Genomic DNA, 26,182 nt, shown 5'->3' with positions numbered 1-26,182 from the left:
AGTCAGATTCATGATGTGTCAGATTTTTCAAGTAGCAGAACTGGGATATGAACTCAGGCTAGCCTGCTTCCAGTCACTGTAAAATGCCAGTCTGCTGAACATACTCAGCAGAATTTCAGCCTAGAAAACACAGAAGGTGCTCAACAGACAGTAGTTATCATAAATACTTGATTAAAGGAGTTGAGATGAGTAGGATACTTGCAAAAGCCACTGTGTGTTTTTTCCCCATCGCTGCCTTGCAACCTCGTGCTGCTGATGTGTCCCAGACTGTGATCGCCACATGTCCTGAAAGGGCAAAGAGTGGATCACAACCTTACAGACTCCGTGTGTGTGTGTGTGTGTGTGTGTGTGTGTGTGTGTGTGTGTGTGTGTGCTCAGCCCTGTGGAACAGATTTTCTTTCTGGCAATAGGTTGCACTTTCACAGTGTGAAAGGTGTACTTAACTTTTGGGATCTTGGTGGAAGGAAGCAGGAAGCTGGAAGACACAAACAGCTGCAAACCCAAGCACTCTGATGTGGAATGGAGCCATCTTAGTAAAAACGAGATTTTAGCCGACCAAGTCTTGACTCCCACATACTAAAATATTAACCAGGCAGTCCATCAAACGCATGTGCTCCCAAGTTTTTTCCAGGTTCCTACAGGGGACAACATGGTCCTTTGAGTGGGGAGATCGTTGGACTAGGAAAGCAAAAGAGAAAGAGAGTGGCTTATAGTCAAAGGAAAGACCTGACAGTTTTGCCTGGGCCTGACCTGGTGGGCCTCACTTAGGCAAAGAGAGAAGCAATGTGCTCGGAAGCCTTCCTGAATGAACTTCCCACTTGGCATTTTACGCATTTCTCTTCAAGCACTTGTTCAAGGGACGCTTTGTTCGCAGTAGATCCGATCATTGCAGTCTCCCTGTAGAATTTGGGACAAAATTCAGCTTTTCTTCTCCCCCCCCCCTTTTTTTTTTTTTGCGGAACTCCTTAGCACGGCTCAGTTCTCAATCCCTTCCTTCCTTCCTCCCTTGATGCCGCTAAGCACACTCTTTGGCTATCACTCCAGCAGGATTCCAGCAGATTCTACAGCCAGTTCTCAGAAGCCCATTGTGCAGTCACAGAGAGTTCCTTGCAGTCTTTACAGCTTTGGGTTCCGTGCCTGCCCACTCTCATGGGCAGAAAGGCTCTGGGCACTGCCACCCACAGCCTTGCCCAGGCCTGAGCAGCTGTCGAACACTAGAAGAGCACACTGAATCTCATCATGCCCATCAAGCCTGTTGGGTGGATATGTGGGCAGGTGCTGAAGAACTTTTCTGGAAGAAGTACACACAGTCTTGTTGTAAAGGGAATATGGGTGTGGGAACACGGGGGGTCAGCCCCTGAGGGTCTGTCTGCTCTCCTCCTCACCTAGGCACTGGACTTGCTGTGTTCCCCTCTAATCACACAGAGGATATTTCTTAAGTTTTTTTTTTTCTTCTTCTAACCTCTTTCTTAGTCGAGGGAATCCAAAAAGTAATCATGGACCTTGTAGATGAGTTTAAAGATGATTTCCCAGCTATCCTCAGAATGTCGCAGTCCAATCAGGTATGTGGCTTCATAATGTCCAACAGGAATTCAAAAAAGAGATTGGAGCACTGCAGTAACTTCATGGTTGATTTCTTTCGTTTGTTATTGTTTAGTGTTTGTTGTTTTTGACTGTATGTTTGTTATGTTTGTTGATTTTGTAACTTCATGGTTGAAAGTGCTGGCAGCTTTGGGGAACACAAATTTCTTTCTTTTTTTAAAAATTATTTGAACGACAGAGTGCAGTAAAAGAAAGAATCTTCCATTTGTTGATTCACTTCCCAAGTGGCTGCAATGGCCAGGACTGGGCAAGGCCAAAGTCAGTAGCCCAGAGCTGCTTCTAGGTCTCCCACAGGAATGCAGGGCCAAAGCACCTGGGCCATTTTCTGCTGTTTTCCTAGGCTAACAGCAGGGAGCCACATTGGAAATAGAGAATCCAGGTCTTGAACTGGTGTCCATATGGGATGCTGGCATTGCAGTTGGAGGCTTAGGGTGCTATGCCATGGCACTGGCCCCAGGGGAACATGAATTATAAATCTTTTTCCATGGCAGAGGCCAGTGGGAAACAGAGATTATGCACCAGGAAGTGAGAGTTGAGAGTACTTCAAAAAGTTCATAGAGTAATGGAATGAAAAGGTAATACACATTTTCTCCCAGTGTGTTATCAAGCCCTCACAGACGGATGAACTAAGTTTGAAGATAGCCACTGTGTTATTAGATTACAGATTAAGATGTTTCTCACTGCCACCACTGCACTGAAGTTTACTTTTATGTAAGATTTGCTTTAATGTAAAATCAGAAAAGTATCTAAAAAGCTAAGGCAATTAAGTCCATGCAGAAACTGAGATATATTGTAATAGTGAAAAGACAATTTTCATATACAATTAATTTTACTCTAATGTGGAAAGAAATCACTGGCATCCATTGAAGTACACTAAGCTGTAGTATTTAAATTTTCTGCTCTGAAAAGAACTGGGAACAGATCAGATGCTGGCCGTGGAGGAAGAGGAAGGCAGGTGGAGTCATATAGTCAGTGAGAAGTAAGCCTGAGTTACTCAGAGGTGAACAGTTCTTTGTGAGAATGTGTGACTCAGCAGTTTGGACCACAGTTGGAACAGGCCATGCTGTGCAGAACACAGCACAGTGACAGTTTGAAAAACACACTTTAGGCACTATTGCATGATGTACATGGCTTAAACATGGAAGCAAACAAAAAAAAATCACTCTGCCACAGTAATTGTGCAGTCCTATAATTCATTCCAAAAGAGAGACATTACAAGTAACTTAATTGTTGCTCCCAATGCCCAGTCACTAGCCACTGACTAAATGCCTCAGTATTCCTTGGAACTAGGAAGAGGGAATATAGTGACCAACTAGATGTGATCTAAAGGAAATAGTTCAACAAGTAATGGTGCTAAACATGCCAAGTTGTAGAGCTACATCCAGGCTAGCCAAGTGAGTAACTCTGCATAGGCTGGGAGAGAAGGCATCAGGAAGGAAAGGGCATAGATCAGGTCCCAGAGGACCAACTCATGATTGATTTGAGTGTGGAAATGGCATTTAATTGGCACTTACTGGTAAGGAAGGCTGACCAGATGCCGAGGGTCTGGGAAGAATCTATTAAAATGAGAGACAAACACAAGAACATTAACAATGAAGATAGAAGATATTGGATGCAAGAGTTACTGAGCAGAGTTTGAAACTGACAGGGTGGGAAGAAAGGACCGTGCAGATGTTGAGGAAGACTGTGGTTACTTGAGTGGCTAAAAGAGACAGGATCCTGTCATCTAGGATGGAGGACAGTATGAAGGAGAGCAGGCTTACAGATCATCTAACTGGGTCATGGTTTAAGCCACGGAGTTGAGTTGCAAACTGTATATGTAGATCTGAAGTTCAGAAGAAGTCTGGGATGAAGGTGTATGCTTAGGAGTCATGGGTGTGTTGTGTAGGTAACTGTGACTATGTAACTTCAGCACATAGTTAAATCTGCGGGCTGTGGGGGATATCACCAAGGGCTAGGAGGTTAGGAGTAGTCTTCACTTCCCAAGCTTGGTGACAGCAGCTCCCACTGCGCTCCAGGAGCCACTGCACCAAGTGGCAAAAGTCAGGGGTTTTTAATCTCTCATCTTCCAACCAGATTGAGAGACACACAGTACAAGTAGAGTTTCAGGCAGGAAGGGAGTTACCAGAGTCCAAAGTTTTCCTGTAGGTAACTAACTTAACATAACACAACAGGAGGCAGGAGGGGCCAAGTGCGCGCAACCTCCAGAGTGATTTCCACACTGTCAGTTATTCTGAATGGTGTGGAAGGCAGGAGTGGCAGTGGGATTTTTGCTCCTTCAGTTAACTTGAATGGCAGGAGAAGAGGTAGGAAGGGCATGTGGAAACACTTGTTTCCGCGTCCTGTCTGCCGTCAGGCGATTGCAAGCCACCAATGGCTGCACCCCATAACAGCCTGCATGCCCTCCTAGGTGCCTGGGGTCTGGTCCTATCCAGCTTTGTTCTTACTAACGAATCATGCTTGTTTATGTCTTCAAACTCAAACAGAGCAAATACATATATATACACACACATACATACACACATATATACCATATGTAACATAAATACCTTATATAACATACATACATTTATATATGATATATTTTATATTATGTGCATTTATGTTTAATATATAATTATATATAAAAATATATAGCTTTTGATCTGAATAGCGGCTGATGGCTGTATATGTCAGTGATCGAATGTGTTAAATCCATACATTTCTAAATGCGAATGAATGGACAGACATGTTTGTCTGTCATTGACTCACGTGTAAATTTAACTGTGAGGACTTGCAGAACCGACTCTTGGAAGACTCCAGCAGCGTGTCAGCTGGGGACTGACAACAGTGTCATTGTACAAGTGAGTTCTTTGATTGTTTCGAAGAGAGATAGACTTCGCTGGAGCTAATGAGGGGAGAATACTGGTGGGCCTCTAAGAGAAAGTAATGCTCCTAACATAACACACATTCACGCTGTCACTTATCGTTTGGAAGAGGCAGGACACAGAGGAAAAGGAAAAAGGCTGGTGTGATACGGGTAGGGGAGTAAACTCTTTTTGTTGTTGTTGATGCTCTAACACCCTCTCTCAGGTCTCAGCGCTGAGCAAGGGCAGAGCTGAAGTGTAGGCACAGTGGTGAAATGATGGTGTTGGATGGTGGTCAGCTGAGAGGCAGAGGCTAAGGAGGGATCCAGAGGGGATGCTGAGTTTTCTAGGTCCATGTCTTGCATTTGGAGTCTAATTGGTTCTCTCTTTTTGTGTTCCTCTGGCTTGGTACACTGGAGACTTTCCTTGGCTGTGTTCTGGAGTAGGGGAAAGAGAACAAGGGGCCAGGTCTAATCTAAGATGTCACGTGGTAAGTGGTTAAGGGCAACACAATAACAGCAGAAATGACAGCAGAATCCTCAAGCAGGATTCTGGGTAGCCAAAGGCAGGCCTGGCAAGTCCACAAATCCCTTCCAAGTTGTGATTCTCCCACCATGGTGGAGGTCAGGAAAGCCTGGCTTTTGTTTAACCTAAGACAGTTCCCTTCATCTCTTTGTACCCCGAGTAGCTCATCATCAACAGGGGTTCTGGAGAAATAGATTGACCTGAGGAACTCTGAGTTCTTATTTCCAACTCACTGAAGCCATTGACTTAACAGCTTTATATCATTCAGAGAAGAGCATAAACATAATGAAGGTTATTTCATCATTTTGAAACAATTACATTTGCCTTTTCCCACCATTTCCTTTGAAGAATGTGTTGCTGAGATTGGCAAGGAATCTGAGTGGTCTGGGTATATCATCATGCATTTCAAGTCATTTGCTCTTCAAGAGGAAATTATGCAGAAAATGTTGTTATTTATTAGTCATTAACTAGATAAATTTTTCAAAGGACAAATTGTAAGTTCTGCAGTGTTTTAAAGCATTTCTATAGGTAGCTTCCTAGTTATGAAACACTCTGAAAGGAATGGTTTTAAGAATACTTAGGACTACTTAGAGGGATTTTTGCATTGGATTAAATTTTAAGTCTTTAAATTTTGTGATTTGCATTGAAGTCTTTTGCCCTTCCCCAGGCACTGAATTATTTAACAAGATGCCGTCTTGCTAAGCCTGCAGCAAAGAACTATTTGCTGGGAACAATGAGGAATTTTTATAGAGGAATATTTCAGAATAGTGACTATTGAGTAATTCTCGTCATAGATGAAGGTTTTAAATGAAATGTTCTTTTTGAGGCTGGGGAGGTTAATTTTGGCATCTTGGATGGAAACTGAGGCCTCCACGATCCAGACCTTTAAACTCCTCTGTCCCAGCATGACAAGTACAAAGCCCCTGGGTGGGAGTACATCCATCAAGTTGAACAAGCCCAGAGGATGGAAGGGGAGAGAAGAGGATCCGTGAGGCCAGTGAGGTGGAGCAGGGCTGGTGTCTGGATCACTGTGTGTTCCTAAGGCCACAGGAAGCCACCAGTGCAGCCGAGCAGCAGCAGTGAGAATTGATCTGACGCAAGTTTCACTTGGGTCTCTGTGTTCTGAGGTTTTGTTGAATGAAAGAGGCAAGCGTAGGTAGAGGGAGGTGAACTCAGTCATTGGGAGAAGAGATGGTGTGCTCTCCCACTGAAATTGCACGAGTGTCGGTGCCAGGGGCTCCGAGACGTGGTCAATCCTGCAAATCCTGGCACTCTACAGAGAAAACAATTGAGTAAGATCTGCTGACAAGCCGGTTTTACAGATGGAGGATAGTAAAAAGCTGAGGCCATAGCAATTGGGAGTTCAGCATTAAAACTGCTGATGGCAAAGAAATGAGTGTGGCTCTAGGAAAAAAGAAATGGAAAGGAATAATAGCATAATATATACTTCAGGAGTGATTTCAAATGGAGAAACCTGAGGTAGGATTCTAGACCCAACTTTATAAACTGATGCTCTTTTTCTCAAGACTTCTAAATTTCCTTCTGGTGTCCTTGAGGTTTGGAGAAAGGAGCTGGAATAGCTTTTCTAACGATGCTATCCGGTCCCCCCCACCCTCCCCAAAAATGATTATACAAATTTGCACACTTGGCATCCAGTTCCAGGATTCTTAGACTAAGAATCAAAAAACAAAAAAGAAGAAGAAGAAGGAAAAGAAGTGAGATCAACATCAGAATACACACTTGGTTTGATAAGAAAACAAACAGGGCAGTCAGTAAACAAAAGGGAAAAACTGACAGCTCAAGGAAGCCTTTAACGATGTTTCACTGACTGAGAAATCCACTTACTAAGAGTGAGTTAAAATCATCACAGCGAGGCAACTGTCCTGGACAAGCAGAAGGCTCGTTCTGCATCGAGAGGAACCCAGTTGCTTCTCCTCGGTTTCACCTGCCCATCGCCTTAGCCACAGAGAACTCCTGACCTCACACCCAGGGCCTGGCTTTACCATTCCTACTCTGTTCTCAGGAGCAAAGAGGGGACCTTCTCAGGAAAGACTTGGTGAGTGGCAGGGGAAAAGCAAGATGATCAGGAACACCTGGTTGTCAGAAATAACCCTTCTTTTGCTGGCGTTCTGGACGTTATCAAGAGAGGAAAGCCCCAAACACAGACTCCTGAACCAATAGACAAGGTTTTAGAAAACATGAAACTGCGTCTTAACCCACTTCCTGTTTGCTGTGGCATTGTGAATCCTCTCTTCATGGTAAATACTGAAGAGAGAAAAACACTCACCAACTGCAGTCAGATGCTGAGTCAATCTTATTCCACTCTGGGAGTTGGAGTCCGATGGAGATGGCCTTGGATGTGCAGGGGCTGTGGATTCTGTGGGCAGTTCGCAGCTGGGATAGAGCAAGTGGTTGCACCTGCCTCTTATTTTGTGTGTGCTGCCTGCCATGGAACAAACAGCTGGCAGGACCGCTCTCCTATTCACGACTTGGAGCTGTAGCCAGTGCAACAGCTCACAGTCGGATGGCATTCTACTGTCAGTGTTAACTAAGGCAAGGGTGCACGGCGACCCCACTTTGGCTAATGGACTTTCTCGGTAAAGCGCACTGAGTAAACCACAGCAGAACACCAAATGCAGCAGAAATAATCCTGCTTGGCAGTTCAGAACAACTGTGCTTTTCTCCAGTGCCAAACGCCTAACAGTAACAGAAGTGCTGAACCTGGAGGACGGAAGAGCAGCCATGAGATGATCTCAGGGTGAAAGCAATGCATTTGAAATAAATATGCAGTGTGTTTGAGCTTAACACAAAAACACATTATTCATCATTGGCAAAATATCCACTTTGAAGTTACTTTGGATTTACGTATTTCGATGAAATGACTATGTAGAGCTACAGAGTTGCTCATTCATGTTACTGGCCAAGAGACTTCTCCCCAAGGTGTACATGGAAAGGCCGGGAAAGCCTGTACAATTGCCTCCGTGCTCCAGGGGAAGCACACTGCCTGGTGCCTGGAATGCGGTCCTACCGCATTGCCGGTACTTTTGCCTTTATTCCTTTGCTGATGGAGCAGAGAAAGACCTGCAAGTCACGGCGTGGGCAATGCCACGTGTTTCCCCTCCACCACTGGAAGAAAACCAATCGTGTTTCTGGTCTTTTGAAATAAAAACCTCTTCAGCTTGTTCAGTAGTATATGGGATGTTTGTATTTTCTCTAAAGTATACATGCCATGTGTTTTGTGGCTATGCTCTTGTGTTCTATTTAATGTTAAAAAAAGTAAAGTTTTTATGAAATTGGAAATAATGCAAATGATCTCGGCTGTGCCAATGGATTTTTGTTCAGTAAAAAAATATAAATCTCTGTAGGTCACATTCTGTTATGAGACCATTTTAACTTCTTACTGGTTTCCTCATTAATTGATAACTATATAGGATCTTTGACAATTAACATTTTTGACTCAGCTTCTTTTTGATTTTTACAGGAGTCATGATTTTACTGTTCTGGAAATCGTAGTTTAATATTTGCCTACTTTTATAATAGTGAGTGCTAAAAAGTAATAAAACATTTTTTTAACAGAAAAATTCTAAAGTAAACTGGAAAAGGATATATGTGTTACTGTTGGGGTAAGAAATTTTACCAAATTCTGAAAGTGCTCTTTGAAAATCAAGCAAAAGGACACAAATCCAGGGGAGAATATCAAGCATGGTTGCCCTTGGCCAGTTGCTTCAGTTCTGGAGACTTACCCTAAGGGAATAAATGCCATATAAAGGTTTAAGTGCCAAATCCACACACGCAGCTCCATGCACCAGCCCCATGCACCATGAAGTTCAATGGCAGCAGTCTCTGCCAGAGGGGACTTTAATGAACACGTCAGATGAGCACACTCCAGTGACTCTTCCAAAACTTCTTTTTCAGAAAAGAGAGCCTGTGCAGAAAACATCCAGAATCCGAATGGCGCTGGCGTTAGCTAGGATCAACCGGGGGACATTGATCCGAGGCCTGAGCAGCCTCTCCAGCTCCTCCAAGTCCCTGGCCAGGCTCCTGCAGCCTCAGCTCACATGCCGAATTGTGGAGCTGAGAACCCTCGCCCGCCGCCTGCTGCGGGAGGTGAGCCTGCCCCGGCAGCCCCTCTACCACACTCAGGTACGTGAGTACTATCTCTATACACTATGTGAACACTGAAAGGACACTTTTACGTTTGCAAGATGTGGAAAATAATGATGCAATGAACTGGGTTGACCCACATGAAAAATATATAAACTTGGGTAAGAGAAATGAGTGGTGGAACCTTAACCAATACAGTGTATTAGCAGGCTTGAATAACTGTGAAAAGCGGAAGTCATGGGGACTTTGCTTCTACCTTATTAGTATTTTTTAAACATTTATTTGAGGAGCAGAGAGACAGGTGGGCACAGAAATCTTCCTTCTGCTGGTTTACCCTGCACGAGCTGGACACTCAGTCTGGTCTTCTCCATGGGCAGCAGGGGCCCCATGGACTTGAGCCATTACTGGCTCCTTCCTGGCGTGGCAGCTGAGCCTCAACTATAGACATTCTGGCGTAAGATGCAGGTGTCCTTGGCCACACCTCTGCTGGCATCTACCTCACTGAATACCATCAGGTAGTCAGTGTCACGGGGTTCCACTTAAACATAAGGCTGCAAATTGCAATGCAAGTCAAACAAAAAAAGAAATTTCACAAAGAATCCTAAAAGTCCTTTTATTCCTTTCTCTGCATGACTTCCAAGATAATCTTTGCTTGACATGTGAGTGTCTCAGCTGTAAATCCATTAGATGGACCCATCAATAACTTGACACATTTCGGATTATGTCTTCTGTGTTGTTTCCCTGAGACTCAGCTATGTTTGGTTTAGTTGTTTTGTTTTTTTAAATTCTTTTTTAGTTATATTTAGCTAAGGACAGCAGCTCTCGAGACACTTTTAGAATTGATTTTGTTTTTGTTTTTCTGTTCCAAATGTTATGGTACAAAACTCTAGGCTGTCTCTGCCTCCTAACTTTTCATGACAAAACATTCAGAAATCTGGCAGGTCTGCCTTTGAAAACTCAGTGACTCCATTTGCACTCTCTTATTTGAAAGAAGGAAAACCAGGCTGAATCTGGAGCTCAGAAAGCAGAGCTTCCCTGCCTGATGTAAGCTGGCAGAGCTGTTAGGGGTAAGGACAGGTCCTCAGGTGGTGTTTTCTGGCTCCTGGTGCTTTTTCTCTGTCACTTGCTTCCACTTTCCCAGGTTGGATCCGTTCAGACAGCCTTCCCCTCTTCTGGCCACAGTTGTGTGCAACTGTGTCTTTCTAGGTTCAGTTACAGCAGGAAAGAGTCCTCGACTTGGAGACCTTGGCAAAGTCTACAGCTTCTTCTCTAGCAGGGCTCACCCCCTCTTGGGAGGGAGACCGGGTGTACTCCCTGGCCGGGGACTCAGCATCCTGCTGAATTTCTGAAAGTTGTATGAAAAGAGTAATCCACCAAACAGAAGGGATGTTGCATGGCCACCATCAACAAAGAGCCACTTTCGATGTTTCCAGGCATCGTCAGATTTTTCAAACATGAATTGCCCGAGAATAGCATTGGCTAAGGCCTCCCTTGATAATGCCTGATGTGAACTTGTGAATTTCCTTTTATCCAGTTAAGAGATAGGAAAGATGAAAAAATATATTGTTTGCCTTTTTGTCTTGATGGACAGTTTTTTGTTGTTGTCATTTGAGATACATTTACTTACTTATTTGAAAGGCAGAATTCAGAGAGAAGGGGAGATGGAGAGAAAGAGATCTGTCACTGACTTAGTCCCCAAATTCCTGCAACAGCCAAAGGTGGGCCAGGCCGAAGTCAGGAGCCCAGAATTCAATCCATATCTCCCAGCTTAGTGGCAGAGGAGCTTGGAAATCTATCTCATCCACCAAGTTAGTGACAGAGGCTCAACTATTCAGGCCTCTTCTGCTGTTTTCCCAGGGGGCATCAGCAGGGAGTTGGATCAGAACTGGAGAAGCTGGGATTCGAACCAGCACTCTGATGTCAGATGCTGCATTGCAGGGGGCCAACTAGCAGGCTCCCTTTTTACACATTTCAAACCAAATCCTTTGCAACAGGTCTGCAGTCACACATTGCTTAAGGATAGTGACCTGTTCTGACAACTGTGTGTTTAGGTGATGCTGCCATTGGGAGGATATTGTAGAGTTCACTCCCATGTACTAAGACGGCTAGGATGTCCCTGGGCAGTGAGCTGTTATGGGTCCACCATTGACTATGTGACTTGCCATTGACCAAATTGCATCATTATAAATCACATGACATTGTTTATGTTTGGTCTTTATTTATTTTTTAAAATAAACTGTTTATTTTAGAGTAGTTTCATGGCCCCGCACAGTAGCCTAGTGGCTAAAATCCTCACCTTGCTTCAGATCAGCCCAGCTCTGGCTGTTGTGGTCACTTGGGGAGTGAATCTGCAGATGGAAGATCTTTCTCTCTGTCTGTCCTCCTCTCTGTAATCTGATTTTCCAAGAAAATAAATCTTTTAAAAAATAGTTTTAAATTCCTGAAGCAGAAATGATGAGGTTGAAACAAAGAGTTCTTACATACTCCACACTCAGCTTCCCTACCTTTTTTTTGGGGGGGGGAGAAATCCTTCTATCACTTCCTCTGAACCCTTCATAATTCCTCATAATCACATTATGTGCCAGATTGTGTTTTTTTAAGCTCCTACGTGTAAGGCAGAGGATTATGTGGTGGTTTTTTATAAGTATGTGAAGTATGTCATTATTTTGGTAAGGATTACATTGAATCTGTAGATTATTTCAGGCGGTCTGAATGTTTTAACCGTATTAATAGTTCTTCCAGTTCACAAACAAGGAATATCTTTCCAATTTGCGTGTCCTTGATTTTTTTTTTGCGTGTGTTCCAACTTTCATTGCATAGATCTTTCCATTCATTAATAAAGCTTATTCCTATATATTTAATTTTTGAAGCTATTGTAAATAGGGTTTCTTTCTTGAGTTCTCTTTCAGCAAGATCATGGTTACATGATTGAAATGCTGGTTTTTGTGTGTTGGTTTTGAAGCCCACGACCTTAGAAGTGCTTCATCAGCACTAACAACTTTTTGGGGGAGTGTTTAATTTTTTCCTTGTTCAAAATCATGTTACCTGCAAACATGAGTACTTTGATTTTTCTGTTTTCCAATTTTGATGCCTTTTGTTTCTTTCTCCAACACGATTGCTCGTGCTGATCCATCTACTACGATATTGAATAAGAATGACGTAAGATGTAAATCTAGATCTGAGAAGAAATGCTCTCAGTATTTCACCATGTGGTATGATACTGGCCATGGACTTGTCACGTGTGTTGGGTCTTTGTTTGGCTTTGGTGTCAGAGTCAAGGCTGACCTCATGGGAGTTTGGTGGATTTCCAGCCTTCCAACATTTGGAATGATTTGAGAAGCGTTAGCGTTATTTCCACTCAATGTTTTGTAGAGGGACTAGCGCTGTGGCCAAGCAGGTAAAGTTGGCATTCCACATGGACTCCGATTCACAATCCACTTGCTCCACTTCAGATCCTACTTTCTACTCATGTACACGGGAAGGCAACAGCAAATGGTCCAAGCCCTTAGGCCCCTACCAGCCACATGGGGGAGACCTTGAAGATGCTTCTGGCTCCTAGCTTCCGACAAACCTAGCTGTAGCAATGGCAGCCATTTGGGAAGTGAACAAGCAGGTGAAAGATCTCACATTCGTATTCTCTCTCTGTAAACTATGCCTCTTAATAAATAAAAATCTTTTTGAAAAAGCATTTTGTAGAATTCAGTCGTAAAGCTCTCAAATCCTGTGATATTCTTTGATGTGTGACTTTAAATTATTACTTCAATCTTATTACATGTCATATGTCTGTTTTAGATTATATGTGTCTTTTTAGATTTAGTCTTGGTAGCTTGTGTATATCCAGGAATTTATCCATTTCTTATAGGTTTTCAATTTGTTAGCATACAGTTTTTCATAGTGGTTTTTTAGGAACCTTTGTAATGTGTTTTTTAGGAATCTTTGTGCTGTGTGTATTTACTTTAATTGGAAAAGCAGATTTACAGAAAGGAGAGAGAAATGCCTATTGTCTTCGATTCACTCCCAATATAGCTACAATGGCCAGAGCTGAGCTGGTCTGAATCCAGGAGCCAGGGCTTTCTTATTGGATCTCCCAAATGGGTGCAGGGCCCCAAGACTCTGGACCATCCTCTGCTACTTTCTCAGGTTATAGGCAGGGAGCTGGATGGAAAGCAGAGTAGCCGGGACACAAACTGGTGCCCATATGGAATGCCAGCACTCTTAGGTGGAGGACTGGTCAATTGAGCCATTGCTGCATTTCATTGAATTTCCTTAAGATCATTATTTTAGATCTGTTTTAGGCATTTCAATGACATTCTGCAGATTCTTCAGGAATCTATTTCTGGAGACTTCCTTGCCTCTGATCCTCTGGGCTTATACATCGATGACAACAGCTGCTCACGAACCCTCAGCAGCAGACAGAACGTCCCTGCCAGGCATCACAGAGCATGTGACTTGGGCACAAGTTATTCCTCGGCTGCAGGTGCCAAGGGGCCTGCTTACTGCCTGCTAAAGAACCCTGGCTCTGGCTCTGAGTAATCCTAGGAGCCACAGAGCTGCTTCCTGTTCCCTAAGGAGCAGCAACAACTCGGGTTTTGGAGGTAGACAGAGGCAGCATGGATTCCTTTGGAAGAGCAACATTGTCCCTGGGACCCTGGGACCTCAGTCGGATTTCTGATTCAAGGCCAATGAAGACAATGGGATTTTTCTGTGGTTAGGGCTGCCGCTAGGCAGTGATGGTGGACATTATGGGAACTTTGCACTTGCTTCCCCAACAAGACAGTGTCCCCAGGCAGTCAGCAGGGGCGGGAGCTACACCCTGCTTTCTTCCTCTCTCTCTCTCTCTCTCTCTCTCTCTCTGCTGCTTTTGGAGCCTCTGTGCTGTCACTTCGTTACTGAATGTCCGCCTGGTTTGTCTCCTGGTAATGTGGTCCTCCCTTTCAGGCTCTGGTTCTCCTTGGGGGTGGAGGCGAGCACAGGCTCTGACTGCTCGGCCGGCTTTGATCTTCTCTGCCATGTGATCTCCTCAGCAACTGTTCTTTGCAATGTTCCAGGGATGCTATTGTTCCTGACAATGGTAGTCTGTTTTGCATCTCTCCCCTTGTGGGTAATTACTTGTTTTTCTTAAAAAAAAATATATATATATATATATATATTTGTGGTGGTTGTTTACTTGCTTGAAAGGTAGAGTAACTGATCAAGATGGAGATATTCCATCCATTGGTTCAGTGGTCACAACAACCTGAGCTGGGCCAGGCTGGAGCCAGGAGCTCCATCCGGGTCTCCCACAAGGGTGACAGGGCCATCCTCGGCTGTTTTCCCAGGCCTGTAAGCAGGACGCTGGAGAGAATGCGAAGTCATCAGGACTCAAGCCAGTGCTCTAGGAACGGGGGGCTGGCACCATACATAGCAGCCTCATCTGTGCCACAGCATTGCCCCCTCCTCCATTTTATTATTTTAACTGGTTTTATTGCAGTATAAAGTGGATATCTTTTGTGGCCCGGTGGTGGGAACTCTCTTTTTTGAGGAATTTGTACTTGCGTGCCAGGGTGGTCAGCACCCTGGGGCCCCTCTCTGTAGCTTCTTGTCCTAACAGATAAGAATCGGAGTCCCAGTTCCCTGGAATTACAGCCCCACCAAGGCCCAGTGTCTACTCTAGGGACATCCAAATCTTAGCCCTGGACTCTGGAAGCTCCAGCTGCCGACCATGGCTTCAGGATCTGACAGCATCCCAGCGGACCTGGGATAGAGCTCACACAAAGCGTGCTTCCAAAAGTGTAAGGAAAAAATATTTAAAGGCTTATGTTTTTTTTGGCACAACATTTTTTTTTGTCTTTGTTTTTATTTTGTGCATTTTCATCATATGTATAAAATGTGTCTTAGGAACAAAACTATCCATGGACTCCAAAGATCTGTGCTAAAATATACACATTCTTTTAATTCTGGCTTTCCATGAGCTCTAAGTACTCACTCTGACCTGCTGCTCTGTGTTAGCCTGCTCTTTGTTCATGGCACAAGGCATCTGTCTGTTTTTTGGAAACTCAATTTGTGCCCTATGTTTTGGGTTTAATTCTCTAGGATTTCTGGGTATTCTGTGTGAGGAATCCCACATTCACTCAGACTGCCATGTTGCTGAAATCACTTCTACTTCTTTCTTAATTATCTTCCTTCATACACTTGAAGATGGCCACATTGCTTTTCTGGAAGTAAATGAAGGACAATTCTTCTTGTTCATTCAACAAAGATCTACTGAGAAGCTGATCTGTGAGAGCCCAGCTTAACCCTGGAGCTGTGGGGCTCATGAATAAACAAGCAACTGGTGTCAGTGGGTTGAAGCAAGTATGCAAAGTGTGCCAAAGCACACGGAAGCACCATTAAGTGGCGCTTAAGTCTAAAGAACTGGGATAGCACTAAGACACCACCTGCAGTGTCCACACCCCCTAATCAGAATGCTTTGATTCCTGGCTCCACTTCCGATGCCAGGCTTCCTCGGGCAGCAGCTCAAGTGACTGGGTTCCGCCAGTCACCTGGGAGGTCCACTTGTACTTAAGTGTTTTTGTCCTCTGCCTGGCCCAGTCCAGGATATTTAGGACCTGGATATTTAGGGATTGTTGTGGATATTTAGGGAAGGACTCAATGGATGGTTGCTGTTGCTGTCTGTCTTTTTACCTTTCAAACAGAGGAATGCAAGCTAAGACTCCCAAGAGGAGTCAGTGGTGGCTTTCTAGCTGTAGCCCCAGATTGGGGGGCGGGGAACTGACCCAATGAAGGTGTGGGGGAATCCTTCAAGAAAGGGAATGCCACATGTTAAGAAACAGGTGAGAGCCCGTCAGTTGTTTCATGTGACTGCAGTGAGACACATGGAGGCTGGACCAGAGGTGCCCGGGTCACCATGGGCTGAGGAGAAGATAAGAAGCACCTTGCCTAATAGACAGTGCCTGGGGCAGAGAATCTGAGCTGCCATGGAGAGGAAACCAGGACACAGCAAGGGCGAAAGCAACACACGTCAGAGCTGCAGGGCTCAGTGAGACAGACACAGTGTAATTGGCAAGACATAGGCCAGTACAGGGCAACTGTTCTGGCACTGTGGGTTAAGCTGCTGCCTGCCACACCAATGCCAGTTCATGTTCCAGCTGCTCTGATTCCAGTCTAGCTCCCTGCTGCTGGCCTGGGAAAAGCAGCTGAATAAGGCTCTAGGTGGCCATGTGCTTGGATCTTGTATCCACATGGAAGACTTTGAAGAAGCTCCTGGGTTTGCTGTGGCCCAGCCTGGCCATTGAGGCCATTTGGGGAGTGAATTAGCAGATGGAAGATCTCGCTGTCCCTTTCTCTTTCTGTAACTCTTCCTTTCAAATAAATAAAGTTCAGACAACAAAAATAGTTAGCCCAAAAAGTCAACCCAGGGCTGGAGTGCAGGTGCAGTACTACCAGCATGCTGTGGCTCCTGGGAGCTGAGGGGTGGACACCACATCCCCAAGGAGGGATGGCCGAGGGATGCTTCCCAGAGTGCATTTCAGGAGGCCAGGCTACCCTGGTCAAGGTGCATCTTGTGGCATGGGTGCAACAAGAAGGGTGAAAACAAGACTGTGATCACATGCTGGATATGATGGTGGCTGTGTGACAGGTATTGCCATAACTGTGGGGAGGTAAGGGGCAGGGCTGGAGGCATGAAGCATTTAACCCGGTCCCCAGCTCCTCTTGGCATGCTGTCTTGTGTCGCAGCTCTGTGGGTGATGAACACTGGAATGACACATTGCTGCCAGGAGCATTGGAAGTGGTCCCAGCCCAAATGCTCTCTGATGGTTTTGTGATATCGTCATAATTCCTGTGTCTTCTCACTTGCCTCAGAGTAGGGGAGGCAAACAGCTTCCACCAAGGACAGGGGAACAGAGGAGTATGGCTATAGGACCCGGACGACAATGTTGGCCTCTGACATGGGGGTGTCTGAGATTAAGCATGTAGATGGGGGTGGGCTCAGGAAGGTCAGGCCACAGCAGATGCTGGGCCCCCTAGGGACTCCCTGGACAAGGCTGGCCCTTTCTGGGTACACCCTCAGCTCCAGAGCACTCCCATGCAACACAGGTCGGAAAGGTGCCAGGAACGCACTACCCTAACCCTGCCGTCGCCACTGGACACCCGTGATCCACAGAGATTCCAGCCACCCCGGTGCAGGGGCCCAGAGCTCCACTGGCCAGCCTGCAGCCCGAGAGGCCCTTGGCAGCTGCTGACTCAGGCTGCTCCCCCTGCCTCCCCACGCGAGCCCCTGGGGCCTCTGCAGGGCTGAGGCAGCCGAACAGAAGCACCTTTTAGGAGAGGCCTCAGTCCTGGAAAGCCGAGTGAGTTGTGTTGGCAGATGGCTTCTCACCCTGGCGTTGTTGCGCGCTCACAGAGTAGTGCCTGTACTCAGCCCTGCGCGCCGCCTGGCCAGCTGAGTGAAGCCTGTAGCTGCCAACCCTGCCCTACATCATGGGCCGTGCGGCCCAGCTCCAGCCAAGACACGTCAGCTTCCAGACAGGCTTGTTGATTCTGGCAGATGGCGCCGGGCTATAGGATCCAAGGTGCTTCCCGTGATGGGCTCACAGCCCTACACAGGCATCAGACAGGACTACAGCACCTTTCACTAAAGGTGCACAGTACAGCCCTCAGCCTCTGAAAAGAGCCCTCCTGCCCTCGGTGCACGGGACAACACGCCCCTAGTTGACCTCATATTTCTCCAACCCTCAGGTCATGCAAAAGGGTTCTTCTAGACGTCTGTGGGAAATGGAGTGAAAAGGTGGTTATTTTGGTGTAAAACAATTTCTGGAACCCATGCATGTTTTTTAATAGGCATTTTTCAAGAATCCCCGTATGCACAGATTTCCAAATTTACACTGAAATAAATATGTATTTTCATTTTATTCTCCACAAAGGTTTTGAAGTCTTTTTTGTTTTGTTTTTGTTTATTGTTGTTTTTAAAAGATTCATTTATTTTTATTGGGACAGCATATTTACAGGGGCCGGGGAAGAGGCAGAGAGAAGGACCTTCTGTATGCCGGTTCACTCTGCAAGTGGCCACAAGAGCTGGAGCTGAGACAATCAGGAGCCAGGAGCCAGGAGCTTCTTCCAGGTCTCCCACACAGGTGCAGGGTCCCAAGGCTTTGGGCCGCCCTCTATTGCTTTCCCAGGCCGCAAGCAGGGAGCTGGATGGGAAGTGGAGCTGCCGGGATTAGAACCAGCACCCATATGGGATCTTGGTGGACGCAAGGGGAGGATAGATTAGTTTGCTGACCCAAGGCGCCAGCCCCTGAAGTATCTTTCTGTAAGCAACTCTTTTTTTTTCTGAACTATCATGATTGACTTTTTGTGATATATTTTCATTAATGAAAAAAAAAATGAACACAGCAACTTATTTTATGAGATGAGGCAGTTAAAATTGTGTGGGAGTTTAGCTAAAGGTTGGAATGTTTTTAATCTTCACATAGCCATATATTTTATCAGTTAACATTACCAAATTTTAAAAAAAGCTACATGGATGTAACATTGAGACCAAGGCATTCCCAACTCAGACGTGCAAATAAATTAAAATTAATAAAATAAGGTTAAGTCAAAGTTTTTGAAATAGGCCAAGACAATCTAAATAAAGACCCTCATTTACATTTCTCTGATTTAATCTGTTTTTTTTTTTTTTAACTACACAAGAGTCCCACTCAAAGAAAGCCAAAAATGAAACAGGGTGGCTTTTAATATGAAAAACATGGATTGCAAGTTCGTCATAAAATGGAAAGATGGCCACTTGCCAGTAACCACATAAATTTTGGAAGTGGTATATTTTCTACCAGGATAATTTGTTACAGGAACAGAAAGTGTTTACTAAAAGCATTTAAAACATAGTGAGAAAGTGTCCCCTTAGGCAATGGATAGTCTAATTATTCAGATGCATAACGTGTATCAAACACACAGGCTTTGAAATTCATCAGTTTTAGTGACTTTCAGGCCAAGGACAAAATCTGAGACAGAAATGTGTGGGTAGAAACAGCGTACTTTCTCACACCTGCAAGCCTTTCGTTAGTCCGTGTGGACTGGCCTGCCAACGCCCTAGGCCTGGGTGCCTCCACAGACTCCACAACCTTGTCACTCTGCGAAGAGGGTGGTTCCCTGGGCGGTACCTGCTTCTCCTCCCTCCCCCACCTTTGCCAATAGTGGGATCTAATGGCGCACAAAGGTTTCCATTCTTCCAGCCAAGAAAGCATTAAAAAAAAAAAAAGCAGCGGTTCCATTTCCTGGAAGCGCTTTCTAGAAGCCAAGGACTCTAGGAAATTTTCCAGGTTAACTTAATGGAGGGATTGGGGTTAAACCTGCCCACGACCACTTCGTGGAGCAGTTGGGATGGCCGGAAAAGGAACGAAGAAGAAAGGAGACACCAGCCAGCAGCCCATCCCTGCCCCCAAGCCGCGCTCCTGGCTGCCCTCAGCTCGTTGGCCAAGCGGTCCTCTGGGTTTCAGCTTCTCATCAGTCGTAGCAGGGAGAAACGCCTCGTGTTTTGTTCCTAGTTCAGCAGTGGCTCGAAGAAGCTAAACCTGAGCTGACTACCCGACACTCTGCTTTTCCAAATGTTGTTTAGGAAACACATCACACGCGCTCTGCACTGACCTGGGAAAGCAGAGAAAACAAGCGAGAATTTCATCTCCCTGAACCCAACATAGGCTTGTTACAAGATAAAAGGAAACCATGTTGATTGAGCCATTAGAATAGAGCTTATCTTGTAACGAGTGTCTTATGTTATGGATGCAAAGCCTTATTAGGTCTATATATATGTCAGCTATACAAATCTCTTGTACTTTCAGTGGATCTTTGGCCAAACATTTTCCTATAGAGTGGTATGTTTGTATCAATCATAAGAACACTGGGCATAAAATATTTTCTTTACAAAATGAAGCATAAACAACAGCACATAGATTTAGTGTACAGTTCAACACATTTTCTCTTTTAAAAAGATAAGCTTATTTTAACTGAAAGTTTCAGAAAGAAAGAGGCAGATTACGGAGAGAGATTCTGCCTCCATCTGTTGGTGCACCGCTGAATTGGCCACCACCGTCGGAGCTGGGCGGGTCCGAGGCTGGGAACCAAGGGCTTCCTCCAGGTCCAAGGCCTTGGACCATCCTCCGCCACTGTCCCAGGCCATCAGCAAGAAGCTGTGGAGAAGAAGCGGAACAGCCAGGATTCAAACCAGGGCCCCTATGGGATGCTGGCTCTGCGGGCAGCAGATTAGCCAGCCACGCAGCTCTCAGTTCAGTACGTCTTTAAAAGCCTGAACACACTTCAAATTCTCCTTGAGGTGCCCTCTAGTCACCAGTCCCATTCTTGCTAGGACACTCATTTGATCACCTTCCAATGGTATTACTTTAGTTGGGCCTGTTTTGTATGTATGCAATGGGAATTGCTATGCTCACAGCTTCGAATCTTGTTCTTTCTCACATGTAATGGAGTACTAATAATGCTTGCTTGCATCCCTTAATGCTGCCATGTGCCGCCGTCCTCTTAAGCACTTTACCAGAACTTTCTGATTTATATTCCTGTTGTTCCTCCTCCAGAGTGTAGTCTGGGGCAAGACAGTATCATGGTCAGGTGAAATACTTGGCCTTGATGTGTACGGTCCTGGGACTTGGCCTTGATGTGTACTGTCCCGGGTTTAATTCTCACTTTGCTGCTGTCCCGCTGTATTTCCATGGGCAAGTTACCTGTTTCACCTTTTCCTTTTCTCCAGTGTAGAATGGGGATAATAACAATAGCAGTGTCATGAATGTCTTAAGAAAAAAGTGAGGTGGTTGGCACCAGGGTGTGCTAAGTGAGGCCTCTGCCTGCAGTGCCAGCATCCCATATGAATGCTAATTCGAGTCCTGGTTACTCCACTTCCAATCCAGCTCCCTGCTGATGTGCCTGGGAAAGTGCTTGGGTCCCTGCACCCACCTGGGAGACTTGGAGGAAGCTCTAGGCTTCTGGTTTCAGCTCAGCTCAGCTCCTGCCATTGCAACCACACGGAGAGTGAACCAGGGAATGGAAGATCTCTCTCTGTCTCTCCTCTCTGTAATTCACCTTTCAAATAAAAATAAATAAATCTTTAGAGAAGAGAATGGGGTGAGAATGTTGATAAAAGCATAGAGAACCAAGCTGGGCCAGAACGGCAGGCCAGCATTTATTGACGGAGCAGGTTTTGAAATGTTGTTCAGGTTGCATCATCAGCCACTGGACAGACGGGGCCCCATTTTCCCAGCATCCCTCTTGCTGACTGTTGGTGTTTCAGTGCTGTAAACAGCTTCCTAATGAACTTGCAGGGTTGTGTACGTGCTTGAGTCTGCCCTCACACGATTCTATTAGCTCTAGCCCGTACCTCCTTGAAGTCCACTGGAGCCACTGAGCAGCTAGCTGGCTGTTCTTTCAGAGCAGTGGGGCTCCGTGCCACCCACCTTCCTGCTCAATAGGGAGGAGGTGTTGCCCTGGCATCCCCAGTTCACCCATGCCAGGCCACCAGGGTGGTGTTTGTAGGCCAGGACAGTTCCCTTAAAACTGAGGCTGTCCCACTGCTGCACCTGGAGACAACATCTGCCATCAGCAACCAGAAGCCACTCTGAGGCCAATCCTCTGTCCGAAAAGCAGGGCCTGAAACTGCATGAGCACCTAAGGTGCCCCCTGGCCTGCAGCAGCCTCATGCTTCACATTTCCAGCGGGCGTTAATCTCCAGGACATGCTTGGCCTTCAGAGATGGCTGTTTGCTTCATTGAGGTTGTGAATAATTTAGGAAAGAATCATTACCTGAATTTGTGAAGTTTTTGTCATGTGCACAGCAGCCCCTCCTAGTGGACACGGTTGGCAACTGGAGAAAACAAGTTCTAGTAGTTAGAACTTGTGAATGCTTTTCTAGAGAGGACTTCGAAAGTTTTCTGGAAAGTGAAATTAGAAAGTTAATTTATTTTGGTGTAAGAGAATTTTGAACCCATGCATCTTGGGTGCAGGTTTCCATGAGCAAAAGAAGGTGTCTTCTTGTTAAAAGCAGAAAATCAAGCCAGTTCATTTCCACAGTGTACAGGGAGCAAAGCATTTAAATTCTTACACTACAACAAAATTGTAAAATACCAAAGAAATGCTGGACATTTTTGTTTTGTTGAGACAATCTCCTCTGTGCTTGCAGACTCGGAACAGTTCTCTGTTTGAGATCCTTTCCTTTCCGGCAAAGACAGCGCTAACCAGCATAATGTACGCCTCCTATGCAGCCCTCATTTATCTGGTAAGTTGGGGAAATTATTAGCATCTACATAGGAATTTCTTTTTCTAATGTGAGTGATGATACTGTGCAGTGGAGTGCTGTCCAGTTGTTAATATCACGCACAAGCGAGGGTATCATTCTGCGGTTACTTTCGTCTTCAACACATACCCTTCTGATAAGCCAGGTAGGCCCACAAAAGAAATGTGTAAATGACAATTTTTTTTTATATTTAGTCTCGGGATTTTCCAGGCGCTGGTATGAGCAGGGTGGGGACTCTGCTAGAACCTCCCCTGATTAGGATCTGTGCCCTGTGTGTGGCCCAGAGGGCTGCACCGTCCCTGCCACACCTCAAGAGGACACAAGTGGAAGTGTCTGCTAAGAGACTGAAAGGCTGGCCGCCCCGGAGCCAGGTGTGCTGCTGCCTCAGGCTTCACGGCCTCCAGCACCAGGGAAACACAGATCTGTGCCTTGGCATGGTAATATCTCAGCCTGCAGGAAGTGAAGACCCGGGGCCTTCCCAGAATTTTCTTCTGCAAACTTGGTCTGAGTCCCTCACGCTGGTCACTGCACCGGTCTCATTGTCCCACTGGCCCCAAACAGTTCCTTTGTCCTTGTGTAGGGAGAATGACTTGTGCAAGCTTTCTCCCCTGACCTCCTCCCCTTGGCACATGAACCATTCATTTCCTGGGCACGCTCACTGCACACTCCATAGCCAGGGGCAGGTGGGGGAGGAGGGGAGGAGCAGGTGCAGCAGCTGAGGCCGATGGAGCACAAGACTGCATCCTTTTACTGGAAACCCTTCAAAGTGTGCACAGGCCATGATCACTTGAAATATTGCTTTTATAAAAAATTTTCGTGGACTTGTCTTAAACACTTTGTGTCCCAACTACGTAGCAGCGAGTTTAATAGAGTCCTGTTTCGATTTTGACACTCCTGTTCTATTGAACAGTGTTGGGTAGGGGAGTAGATCAATGCTTGCTTAGCAGTTCTCCATCTACTGGTTCCTCAAAATCTTAACCCAAAGTGATAACTACATCCTTCCCATTGTGCACCTGGGTGTAAGTCAACTCCCAGGGAGAGGCAATTGAAAGCCAAAACTCACTTTCAGATATTGATATGTCGGGGGGGGGGGGGAGCAAATCTCACTACTCAGAAAAGGGTTTGTTTAATCAAGCCAGGTGAATAAAGATGTAAGCCTTGTGTAAAAACGCATCTTCGCCAGTACACGCGAGGTTTTAAGTTGCTCTCTCGGTCGGTCGTGGTGTGTTAGAACCAGGAACCAGTCTCCAGTATGCATCAGGAGTGCTGCCTCCATGCCATGATACCCAACACTGCATGGCTCCTCTGTAGTTAGGAGCTTAAAGGGAAACTTGACTTCGGGGGCTTTTCTGTTACCCAGGCAGTCTGTGTTAATGCTGTGCTGGAGAAGGTGAAGACCATTTTCCAAGAAGAAGAGTCCTTCAGGGAAACCCGAGAGCAGGAAGAACATTCTAGAAGAGCCTTTTCCCAGCCCACACTCACAGTACCTGGGTTTTCTGAAAGTGGAATCAAAGTGAAACCTTACAGGTCGCTGCCGGAGAAGCCAGACCACATCGCACCTCGCCCTGAGCTTCCTGCCAACAAGCAGAATAACAAGATCCAGGTCTTACATTCGGTGTTCGACCAGGCGGCTGAAATGGACGAGTGAGCCGGTCTGAGCACAGATATCCCTGGGCAGAGCCCAGGGCTTGTCCATCGAGTGGCACCCTTCACCTGCCAGAACTCCAAAATGGGTCTGCATTCACTGGGTGCTCTGCCATTTACCACGGGAGGCCGAAGAGCGGGAAGAGCGTCATTCTCTGGTATTTATATAGTAGAGAAAATAAAGTGAAGTTGATGCAGAATACACAAATATATGGCTCTATGATTTATCAATAAGGAAAGTCACCCTATTGTGGGTTTGATGGTTGTTTATAAAACGGGTGTGTTTATGTTTTTATGAAAGACCTGTTTTACGTATCTATTATTTAGGAGGAAGAAAAAAATCCCATTAAAAATTATATATCTTTATAGGAAATTAAAAAAAAAAAACAGGATACATGTGCAGTTTGAGGGCCTGTTATTGCCCCTGAAGTGACTTTTTATGAGAGGCTTGCCATTTATGAATGCTGTAATTTTATTAAACAACATATTATGTACAAATCTGCTGAGAAGTGGTCTGCCTGCAAGGACAGGACATACTGTTTCAAACCTCAAGCCAAAGAAATCAAACCCATGTTACTCAGGACTAACCCTGTCTCATGGGCAGCGTGCCCGTCACAGGGGCCACAGCTTGTGCCTGCAGGAGGTGCTCTGGGTTCTTGCATGTGTGTGTGTGTGTGTGTGTGTGCACGCGCGGTACATTCTGGAATGTGTTGTGATCTGCCAGTCCTGATGAATCTGGCTGGGACGCACTCCCCTGGGAGATAGGGTGCTTTCTGTCCCTGGGGGCCACAGTGTCCAGGGCTGGCTTGTTTAATAGGCTGAGAAAGGAGTGGCCAGGGTTGTATCCCTCTACTGTCCACGCTCCAGTAGAAAAGGAAACGTAGTAATACGTGGCTAGGGGCTCAGCCAGCACAGCTTTCCCATTCCATTCCTCATCCACTCACTGTCTTTTTGCAAACCCAAAGGGGAGGGTTTCCGGGCGGGGGAGGCCTGAGAACGCCGAGTCTGAGGTTTGCATTCTTTCATACACTGCTGTGGCACTGAGAGGACTGCACGTTGAACCACGCTTTCCATCTTGACCGACAGCTCTTCTCTGAATTCTAAGTTTATATTCATCCTATTTGTTTCTGGTCCTGTTTAGTCTGTCTTGGAACATATGCTGCTGAGGGTCTTTTTTTTTTTTTTTTAACAATTTGAGGGTTTAAAAATTTTTTATTTATTTTTATTGCAAAATCAGATATACAGAGAGAAGAGACAGAGAGGAAGATTCCTCTGTCCGATGATTCACTCCCCAGCAGACTGTAACGGCTGGAGCTGAGCTGATCTGAAACCAGGAGCTTGTTCCGGGTCTCCCACAAGAGTGCAGGATCCCAAGGCTTTGGACCATCCTCGATTGCTTTCCCAGGCCACAGGCAGGGAGCTGAATGGGAAACAGGGTTACCGAGATTAGAACTGGCGCCCATATAGGATCTCCGTCTGTTCAAGGTGAGGACTTCAGCCGCTAGGCCACTGCACCGGGCCCTTATTGAGATCTTTCACCCACTGGCCCACTTCTGAAATAGCCACAAGACAGGACTGGCTAGTTTAGGCCAAAGCACAGGATTCCAGCTAGTCTCCCACATGGGTGACAGGGTCCCAAGCACGTGGGCCAACTTCTGATGCATTCCCAGGTGTATCAGCAAGGAATGGGGTCAACAGCCAAGCAGCTGGGACTGGAGCCAGTGCTCTGATGAGGGGTGCTGGCATTATAAACAGAGGCTTAACTTGCTATGCTGCTGGGTTTTGCACAACCTGTATCCAGCACAGTTATCTAGGTACTTAACAACAAATATCCTGATGTGGGCATCAGGCAGCCAGAACCATGCTAGCCATAAATAATTGGCATGGTAAAACCAGCTGAACCAAGTGAGCATCCACCCTGCCCATCAACTCTTAAGGTAGAAAACCCCAGCTCTCCTCACGGTAACCTTAGTGGGGAACTCTCACCAGTGCACACATGAACAGAGTTGTCTAAAAACGTGTTTTAAAAACATTTTGACACTTGCACATTGCAATCCAAGCTGCCTTGGCTGCCTGAGACTTTCCTATCTCGCAAGGCTAGGCAGCAGCTGCGTGCAGTGTCTCAACATCTGGCACGTGCCTTGGCCACAAACACTGAGCCAGCCTCTGGGTTTCACGTCTAACATAC

General features: G+C 45.8%; 1 protein-coding gene across 2 annotated transcripts; it reads left to right on the top strand.

The window, feature by feature from the left end:
- The first annotated feature begins 1,098 nt into the window (after window positions 1-1,098).
- On the top strand, window positions 1,099-24,196 carry SPATA9 (spermatogenesis associated 9). Of its 2 annotated transcripts, XM_040986068.1 has the most exons (5): window positions 1,123-1,300; window positions 1,474-1,562; window positions 8,889-9,116; window positions 22,237-22,332; window positions 23,711-24,196. In XM_040986068.1, exons 1-5 carry the CDS (start codon window positions 1,240-1,242, stop codon window positions 23,996-23,998), a joined length of 762 nt encoding a protein of 253 aa, XP_040842002.1. In that variant the 5' UTR covers window positions 1,123-1,239; the 3' UTR covers window positions 23,999-24,196. The 2 variants fall into 2 exon arrangements, with proteins under 2 accessions (XP_040842003.1, XP_040842002.1); XM_040986069.1 differs by having other exon boundaries at window positions 1,099-1,562.
- Window positions 24,197-26,182: the final 1,986 nt, after the last annotated feature.

This window comes from Ochotona curzoniae, unplaced genomic scaffold (genome assembly GCF_017591425.1).
Source record: "Ochotona curzoniae isolate NIBS_2020 unplaced genomic scaffold, NIBS_Ocur_1.0 contig_4501, whole genome shotgun sequence".
NCBI classification, from domain to species: Eukaryota; Metazoa; Chordata; class Mammalia; order Lagomorpha; family Ochotonidae; genus Ochotona; species Ochotona curzoniae.
Note: the sequence above shows the minus strand (reverse complement) of the source record. Positions and strands in the feature narration are given on the sequence as shown.

What these genes read in the sequence shown, in the direction of transcription:
- SPATA9 (XM_040986068.1), top strand. Translation starts at nt 1,240, where the DNA reads ATGCCCATCAAGCCTGTTGGGTGGATATGTGGGCAGGTGCTGAAGAAC. An exon ending in GAAGAACTTTTCTGGAAGAA is followed by an intron (nt 1,301 to 1,473) that starts GTACACACAGTC and finishes CCTCTTTCTTAG; the next exon opens with TCGAGGGAATCCAAAAAGTA. An exon ending in ATGCAGCCCTCATTTATCTG is followed by an intron (nt 22,333 to 23,710) that starts GTAAGTTGGGGA and finishes TCTGTTACCCAG; the next exon opens with GCAGTCTGTGTTAATGCTGT.